Source organism: Tachysurus fulvidraco, chromosome 2 (assembly GCF_022655615.1).
Source record: "Tachysurus fulvidraco isolate hzauxx_2018 chromosome 2, HZAU_PFXX_2.0, whole genome shotgun sequence".
Taxonomy (NCBI): Eukaryota; Metazoa; Chordata; class Actinopteri; order Siluriformes; family Bagridae; genus Tachysurus; species Tachysurus fulvidraco.
Genome location: NC_062519.1, coordinates 7,490,143 through 7,500,042, shown reverse-complemented (window position 1 = coordinate 7,500,042; position 9,900 = coordinate 7,490,143). Strand labels below are relative to the sequence as shown.

Genomic DNA, 9,900 nt, shown 5'->3' with positions numbered 1-9,900 from the left:
TCAACTCAATCAAATAGACCAGGCTGAACTTGATAATCATAGAGTAAGCATAGGTTTTTTTTGTACTCTACAGTAACTGTACAGCTTTGTTTGCAACTGCACTGTTTCTTTTTCACTTCATTTTGTTGTTTATCTTGAATGCTTTGTATGGAGATCCTCTTAACCGCTTTGTATGGACCGTTTGTACGGACAAACTCCAATCTCGTTGTTATTTAATGTAACTTTAGGTTTGACCGTTTTGAAATGCAAGACAATAAATGTTCAGAGAATCAACGCTGATGTGAAGAATAGTCTATTGTGCAACACAACACAACACAACACAACACAAAACAGCAAATGCATGCCATAATTTGGATGACTGATTTTACAATGGTGTCACCCTGTGGCCAGCCTATAAAGTACACTTATATTTGTCTAATTGTTAGATTTGAGACAAAAGCTGACAAAATGTGCGTGGCAAATTAGCCTCTTTGTAAATTAAATAAAAAAGAAATTAATAGGCAGAGTGTATTATGTATTATTTACATTGTTGGGCCCTTGATCAAGACCCTGTATGCAGGGTTTCATGGCTGACCCTGTGCTCTGACCACAACCTACAAAGTTGGGATATGTGAAGAAAGACTTTACCTTACTTTACTTTTACTCTTTCCTTTACCACCATAACAGGACTATATCTTCTAGTTAAACTTTAGTATGTAAGGATTCATGCTCTACTGAGATAATAGGATTCTAAATGATTGCCTTATTCTAAAACCTTAATGTATATTACTGTGAACCTTACTGTAGATTTATCTTTTTGCACATGGGTTAGACAGGGTTATTATTAACTGTGGGTAAAAATATACACTCACCATCCATTTGATTAGGAATTCTGTTACACATGTACACTTACTGTATGCAGGTATCTAATCAGCCAATGGAATGCAGAAACGTCAAAATGAAGAGTACATCATGCAGATACAGGTCAAGAGCTTGAGTTAATGTTTACAACAAACAGCAGGATCAACATCAGAAAAAACAATCTCTGTGAATTTAATGGCATGTTTGTTGGTACAGATGGGCTGGATTGGGTATTTCAGAAACTCCTGATCTCATGGGACTTTCACACAATGTATATTATACAGTTTACCCAGAAGGCTATGGCAAACAAATACATTGAGTGAGTAACAGTCATGTAAGTGGGAACGCCTTGTTGATGAGAGAGGAAAATGATTGATTCAAGCCGCCAGATAGGATATAGTCAAAACTCAAAACACTCTTTACAGTCATGGTGAGTAGAAAAGCATCTCAGCAATCATGGACACAAAGTCACACAATTTCAGACAGCTGAAATTAAATAAATAATAAAACAATCTGTCTTAAACTGTCCACTATGGGTGAGCATGTGGCTATGATAGCCACAGATTCTTGTTTTTGGCTGATAGGAGTGGACCCTGATGTGCTCTTCTGCTGTCGTAGCACATCCACTTCGTGGCTTTTCTGCTTACAACAGATGTAAAGAAGGTTTATTTGAATTACCACAGACTTTCTGTCAGCTCAGGCCAGTCTGGTCATTCTCATTTAATCTCTCTTGTCACTAAAGGTCTTTCAGCCTGCAGAGCCTCTGCTAACAGGAAGTTTTTTTGTGTTTTGCACTTTTATGTATGAACACTAAAGACAAAAAAATCCCAGGAAATCAGCATTTTATGAAATACATAACCAGTCGATCTGACACCAACAACCAAGTCATGGTTAAAAAGTCACATAGATCACACTTTGATGTCTGAGCTCAAGGTAAAACAAGAAAGAACACAGGACAAGGTTTAAAAAGTTTTCATGCTATGGTTTATTCTACAGTGGGTTTTAAAATGTACATTAAAACCTGCTGATTACATGATGACACATCAGCAGTCAAGTTAACAATAAAAGCAAGCTTAACAATCAGATTGTCTTGATCACAAGAGTCCAAAGGCTGAATGACCTCAGTCTAATACAGTGTTGCTGAGCTACTCACACCGGACAGCACTGCTACATTCAGTGAGGTTTATCTTAAACATGCGACAATCGCCTGCTGTATATCACTAAAGCCAGCACAAAGCGTAAAAATACAACAAGTACACAAGCTCAAACATTCAAGCATCACAGGTTGGCAGTTTCTGTTAAAACATTCACAATAAAATGGCACAATCAAAGATGATCAACTATAATATCACTGATTCAATGTTGGCTGGAGTGAACATGCTGCTGCTCTGAAAATAAATCAGAGAAAACAAATACTGGCTTGGCCTCGCACTAAGGACAGGTCTAATCAAAGTAGTAGTTTTGAATGAAGATGCTGTTCATGCCTTTGAAAACAGGATCATAGTTGTAAATAAGAGCCTTCTCCTCATCGCTCGGTGTGGGAAAGTGGTGCTGGCTTTTCATAGCTGCAACGAGGAGAAAAAGAAAAATATTAAAATAATATTATAGACAAAAGACAGACATCCTTTTTGCAAGATTTAACTATCAATCCAGAAAGTTGTGGTGGCTAAGGTAAAAGTAAATCTGCTACACAGAGATCATCCAAGACTTGGACTTTGCAGCCAGTAAAAGGTTTTCACTTTCATAACCTTCCTAAAAACCATGGGAGCAGTATTATTGGGTCCTTATGCGGTGCTGTTTTACACACGTGACCACATTAACTCATCTATCTATCCATCCATCCATAAATATTTATTGTGATGAGGATTATGTGATGAGGTGGCTTAAATTGCTCCTTTTCTTTAATATGTTGTAAACAGTTCCAACTATTTTTGCTTTTTGTAAAACATCACAGGCAACTGCAAAAATATTAACTGCTGGAGTGGTCAGGTCAGGGTGACAATTAAGAGCTCCTTTACTCTGAACTGTTCAGCTGCCCTTGTCATTTGTTTACTGGATAAAGAAATGTACCCTTGAAAGATAGAACAGTGGTCCTTGAGGTACAGATATCTTCAAGAGGTACAAGACAGGCCCTGGAAAGTGCAACCTAAAGCACTACTAAATAGTGCAGTTTATTTCTTTGGATAAAAAAGAATTACGTTTTAAAATGTACGCTAAATGAAACCAAATCCAACAAACCTTCAGAGACGAAGAAGCTGGCTGTGTAGAAGGAGGCTCTAATGGCTGAGGTGGAGTGGATCATGCCTGACTTGTCTATCCATTCAAACGGGCTTTTCTCTGGGTGCCACTGAACGGCGTAGAATGGGTATCGATAAGCTGCAACAAAATTAGCATTGGCTAAACATGGGGCATGGACAGTGATCGCAAGGACACAGTTTCTTTCCACCTCAGAGCAACGATCAACAAACCGATGTATGAAAGATAAAAGCAAACTTGCATCAGTATTGTACTGACTGTATGTAATTCTACCACATATGATCCCTTCTTTGTTTAAGAACTATTAAAATCTGTCTGATTTTGGCAACACAGACTGAACAGCAAAGCTAACCAATGCCAGTAAAGGAGATTCGTGTGATTAAATTAGATCATGTAATCAGTTGTCTTTCTTTATAAGATACTAATCAATAAAAACACTGTATAATTAATAACGTTCTTCATGTCACATTATACAGTGAATGTTCTGCAATAGGGTAGTTGACGTGACATGGCTTTTTCACTGTCACAGAAGATAAAACATAATTTATTTCACATATTCATAATTTAGAATACTGTAAATGGTTAAACATTTTCTTGTTTTATATGAATTTGTTGTTTTAATACCCAAGTTATTGTTAGTTTTTTTAGAACTTTGAGCCAAATCTCAAAATTGTCCTATGGTGTGACGGTAGACAACATTATTTCATAAATATTACATTTTATAAATAAAGAAAATACTGTTTAAAAATCTTAATGAACACTCCTGGCATAATTGTGCAAGTGTCTATTTCACTAAGTGGCCATCACTTTTCATATACATACATATCTAAAAGTGTAGGAATTTCATAAAGTTTGTCACAGAAAAAAATGTCCTTTGGTGTTATGCAAAAACCTAATTTTAATTTGGGAAATATCATGGACAACTACATTTAATTGAAAGACCCCAATCAAGGTCATGTGACTGAAGACCCCTATGAAGGCCATGAGAAGTGCACATGGTAAGTATTTCTCTCAGAATTGTTTAAATATTTAATTATGTTTTAAGACCACTGAAGTTGTTAAGATTTTTGTCCTTTGGTGTGACACCATTCATCTATTCATGGTGAAAAAGATTCTAATTAATACTTTCATGTAAAATAAATATCACTAAGAAAATAATGTTTTAATAATGTGAACAATTCTGTCTCAAGTATTTATTTTATGTTATTTAATATAATTTCTTAGTACTTTTTAAATGTCACACCATAGGACACATTTACAGTATTGTTGAGTGAAAAAGTGAAAAAAATATGTGAAGTCATTGACAAAATGAGCGACCAGTACTATTTTCTGAAACTATTTTCTAAGTTTTCATACTCCACAAATATATGTATTTTTTCTTAAAAAGTTATACTTTTTCTTGGTCATTTGTCAACTACTCAATAATAGTCCAGTGATTCAAGGAAATTACTTGATCAGTATAAGCCAGGCTTGTAAAGAAAATGGGTTTGTTCATGTATCACTATTTAAGGCATTGTATTTGTAGCTGTCCTGTAGTTTTGATATAATCCTATGCCACTTTGCTCACACTGCCAAAACCTTATGGTCAGCTGTCACTGGTTGCATAGGCATTAAATGGCCAATAAAAGTGTGTTCTAGGCCACTAATTAAATAAACAAGCTGTAAATACAGTATACAAAATGCTGTGCCAATTTAAACTAATTCATTCTGCTTCACACGATTTATATGTATTATCTATTATGTTTTGTAAAGTGGTTCTCAACTGAGAATACATTTAAAAGACTACTGTCCTGTTACAAAGTTCCATCTCACCTTCCATGGTAGAGATAAACTCCTTCCGGTCATCTGTATTTGTGGTCAAGACTTTGTAGAATCGCTTGAGTTTGTAGTTGCTGGTGAAATTCTGTTAGAGTAAAGCACATTAAAGTAAGGTGTCTGATCAGATGTCCATGTTTCAAGCTCGACTGTGGGTGTATTGAAATACAATCTCAAGGCTACCTGTATAGACATGCTCCAGCTGTGGAAATTGGATGTGATGTTCTCAGAAGAAAGTGAGTGAAGGACATCCTTTGGGAAGCTTTTGAACAGCCTGCTGTTATGTGCTCCTGTTCAATAATGGGTAAAAACAGATCCATTGACATATTTACCTTCTGCATAATGTCTGGATAACTTAATAAAGCAGTCTAAACTTTGGAATAAATGAGGTCTGAGTATAAACCTAGGTTGAAAAAGAGATGGATTTGAACGAATTCTTTATCCAATGAAAGGTGAGTAATTCTTTTAGTTATTTGTTAATTGTTTGTTAGAAAAAAATAACTGACATTTTATGGATCGGAATCTGAGTTATGTAAGAAACTATATCCATAAATGTGAAAATTATTCTGTTTATTGGACTGTTTCAGGTTAAAAGCAGACTGAACAATAAGGACATTTGGAGAAAGTTTGCAGTCTAACCTTATTGAAGATTAATTCAATTTTACATCTTGTTAATAAAAATTTGTTACACCAAGTATAATTTAATAGGAAGAGCTGCGACATAAGAGCACTAACCTGGAGCAAAGACGAGCGGCATGGCCACAGCTTTAGTGTTGGTTAATGTCAGCAGATTCTCGTTGCTGGTCAGAACGGTTAGCTGCTGGAAGCCTTGACAAGTTCCCCATATTGGAAAATAATCAGAATCATCATTGGCCTAATAAGAACACAAACAAAAGAAAAAGAAGCTTGACATTTACAACAATGTTTATCACTACACCATGGTGAAAATCTGATTTTGACAATTGACTTGTATTCCTGGTTCGACAAGGGAAGAGCTTAAGTTAAATCCGACAATTACAAAGCAAGATAGCTTAGTACAGAATTGCCTCCTAGTTTTCGTTGCACAATATAATTCTTAGCTTATCAAAATTTCACTTAAGCTCCATCCTTGATGTGTCCCTTCTGATGATGTACCGGACCTTGATTGCTAGTTCGTAGAAAATCTTGGCCACTCTACTAAACTGGGACTTCTGAAGATCCACATCTCCACCTGGCAGCAACAACCTACATTATGAAGAACACAAAAATGTTTTCTGCTTCTTATTGAATACAAAATACTGCCCGAGAGCCATATAGACGTGTATAGAAATAAACACAAACCCATTAATTGAGTAGAAAAGTTTCCTATAGTCCTCTTCTGTCTCATTTATCCTAAGCAAAGAACAAGAGGAAACAGTTAAAAAAAATTAATCAGATCGAATACATCTGTAATGTAAAACATTCAATCACTGATATTTCCGCCTACCTTATGGGTACAACCCTGGCACCAGCTGACTCTAAATACTTCACATAAGAAGCAGCAATATAGGAGGATCCTTTTGCATGGTGGTCACTTTCCAAGTTTTCTTGGGCTAAAACACCTATTAAACAAATGGAAAGGGAAAGATTAGATAGTAGTTTGGCCAAGGGACATTTTCCAGGCTTGTACTGCAGGCGAGGGTTTATTTCCCCCTCAGTGTTCTCTGGTAAAATGATGCTCAATTAGGTTAAAATCTGGTGATTCTGCTGTTACCATCACGAGTTACATCATTATAATGACTAGTGCCTTGCAAGCCCAAGCCATCACACTACCTCCACCATGCTTGACCGATAAACTCATGTTTTGGATCATAAGCAGATCTTTTTCCACACTTTGGCCTTTCCATCACTTTGGTAGAGGTTAATCTCAGAATGTACCTTCAAATTCCAATCTGGCCTTCCAATTCTTACTGCTGAGGAGTGGTCTGCGTTTTGTGGCATAACCTAGGTTCTATCCGCAAAGCCCTTTTTGATTGCTGGATTGTGATACCTGCCCTGTGAATGTTTTTAGTGTTGTTACTGGTTGTTTTGGGTTTTTCTCACAATGTTTGTGATCATCTGCTGTTGTTTGTATGGCTGACCTTGTTAGTACAAGAATGGTTTACTTCCTTCTTTTTTTTAGGACATTCCACATATTGTTTTGGCTATACCCAGTGCTTGGGACAATCTACCATGGTGCCCACTCACACAGTTTTCTCAGCTTTAAATGGCTTGCTTGCTTTTCTCAGATAGCTCTCTGGACATGTCGGTTTATCCTTTTTAAACTACAAATGTCCTCACAGGTGAAACCCGGGGCTCAAACCAAGAATACGCATTCAAATCAATTAATTGTTTAAACAAAACAATCTTCAGTGCACACTTGGACTGGAAAACATTTTTTTGATGATTTCAAAATGTTTTTATTCCGAGTTGAATCAAAAACCCAAACAGATTAGTTCATTAGAATTGCACCATTCAAGGGGTGGGATAGATTTAGCAGTAAACAGATTCTGTCTGACTTTGACAAGGGTCATGTTGTGATTGCTAGATTAATGGATCAGTGTGTCTCCTGAATGGCAGGTCTTATGGGGTGTTCCCGGTATGAACACCTACCACAAAGGTTCAAGAAAGGAAAAATGGTGAAGACTCAGACCATTCAATGTACCCACTAATCCCTGTCCAGTGACGAAAGTGCCTGCGATGGGCATGTGAGCTTCAGAACTGGACCATGGGCTGGTCAAACATCTGGGAGCATGTGTGTGTGTGTGTTCATTTTATACTTAATTAAATATGGCTCAATATTTTTAAAACAAATTTTTACAAAATTATAATTAGAATATATATATGTATGTATATCCATTCATTGGTCATGAAAAATCCCTTAAGAAAACGCTTATTATTTAAGAAAAAATAATAAGCTTTGTTTTCAGTCATAACTACAAAACAACAAAACGTACGATTTTAGAATATAGTGTTTCGTATGTTTTGTAGTTATGACTGAAAACAAAGCTTATTATAGCCATTATATATCCGTATATCCTATTCGTTGTATGGGTCATGGCTTGAAAAAACTAAGATACGCTTTCAGTCAATACTAGAGATAAAAAAACATCACAAAACACCATGAAAAGGGTCTAGAACATTCCATGAATTTACTACAACTGCTCTAAAAATAAATCGGTTCAGACGATTCCCGAACATTCCCGAGAATCGATTCCCAAATACGATTCACCGAATCAGTTCTTTCAAGAAAATCATTTGAAACATTTTAAATTCGCAGCATTTTATAGAAAACAAAATCCAGCATTCGAAATAGACAGATTTTGGAAAATATATTTTACTCAATTCCCCATTTTGTTCAACTGAAGGGGGGGCTGGGGGGGCTGGAGAAAAAAGGTTTCAAAATCTTTTCCTTGATAACATCAGCATATTATGGGAACCTTGGTGGCTGACGTATCATTATGTGTAAAAACAAACAAACAAACAAAAAAACGTCTTGTTATTTAGAGATTTTTTTTGCATGGGAATCGATTCATGGGAATCATAGTAGAAAGAATGATTTTAAAAATAACAAATAAATATAAAAATAAACCGGATCCAATAAACAAACCCATGACTGCTATGATCATAAATAATAAGGAACATAAATAATAACCACACTTACCAATCACAGGTCTGTAATTGAAATAAACGCTGCATGATGCTGGCTGTGGGCAAACACACGCCCATACTGCAAGCGCCAAACAAACCAGAGCCGGACGACACATTCACCTTGGGAGAAGGAATCCAGAAGAATAATTCAAATGATAGCAACAAACGTGGAAAATAATGTCCCAATTACGCTCTCTGATGCGCACTTGGAGATAAGGCGCACTCACCGGACACGCGCAAGATGCTGTGCGTCAAGGGTTGCCAGATTTTAAAAGCGACATATCACACGTCATAAAGCGTCATAGGCGTCTCTAGAGGGTGAAAATACGGAGTGGAATCACTAAATGGAGTTTAATTGACAGCACTGGGGATATCTCGTGCCATATGACCGCATAATGTTCCTCGAAGCAAAATATTTTTTTAAACTAAATTAGAATTAGAATCAGAATTCGGGTTTTCATTGGTCAAGCGTGAAGACGCACACAAGGAATTTGAATCAGCTGTTGGTGACTCTGAAAAGTACAGACCTCAATAACACTATACTATACATATAGCTTGGACTAGACAAGACAAGAGAACAACAGACAAGACAAGGTAAGACAGACAATACAGACAATGTGATACAATAGACATTATGAGTATTAAATATGAATATAGAATATATGACAGATCAGTTATGTACATAAAGTGTGAGACTGCATGGTAGTGCAAATAACAGTATTGTGCAATATTATGCTTTTTGTACAATATGCAGCAGCAGTAGTGTGTGAGACATATACAAATATATAATGATGTAATGACTGACAGTTCTGATAATGCATTACGTATAGATATGAAGCAGGGAATATAATTATGGTGAGTTGTTAATCAGGGTTATAAGGGGCCTGGGGAAAAAACACTTCCTGTGTCTAGCAGTTTTGGTAAGCAAAGTTCTGTAGCGCCTGAGACAAGGGAGGAGCTGAAAGGTTGTGTCCAGTGTGTGAAGGGTCAGTAGTCACCGGTTTCTGGTTCTTGTGTGTTCAGGGGAGCACCAATTATTATTTCTTTTTTTTCCACTAAATGTTTCCACTATCAGTTTTTCCAACAGTGCAAAATATGAAATGAATAGCCTATCTGATTTAAAACCTGTCTTGTTTACGCTTTCCTTGTTGTAACACACCTGAGTCAACTAATTGGCTAATTAATAGCTCTGTCTACACTATAATATGCAGGGCTAGTGGCGCTCTAGGAACTGGGATGGAAACCAAAGTGACAGGGAACAACAGTTATATACAGTACATATATAACATATATCTGGATATAGGTGTCTGACAATGAAATAAATGTTAAAATAGATAGATG

At 36.4% G+C, this 9,900-nt stretch overlaps 1 protein-coding gene across 1 annotated transcript; it reads right to left on the bottom strand.

The window, feature by feature from the left end:
- Positions 1 to 1,801: 1,801 nt before the first annotated feature.
- On the bottom strand, positions 1,802 to 8,963 carry zgc:171566. The gene is made up of 10 exons (XM_027140789.2): positions 8,787 to 8,963; positions 8,573 to 8,679; positions 6,377 to 6,491; positions 6,232 to 6,282; positions 6,051 to 6,135; positions 5,647 to 5,785; positions 5,095 to 5,201; positions 4,909 to 4,999; positions 3,079 to 3,216; positions 1,802 to 2,405 (listed from the first exon to the last, which is right to left on the bottom strand). The coding sequence occupies exons 2-10, from the start codon at positions 8,673 to 8,675 to the stop codon at positions 2,284 to 2,286; spliced, it is 951 nt and encodes a 316-aa protein (XP_026996590.2). The 5' UTR covers positions 8,676 to 8,679; positions 8,787 to 8,963; the 3' UTR covers positions 1,802 to 2,283.
- Positions 8,964 to 9,900: the final 937 nt, after the last annotated feature.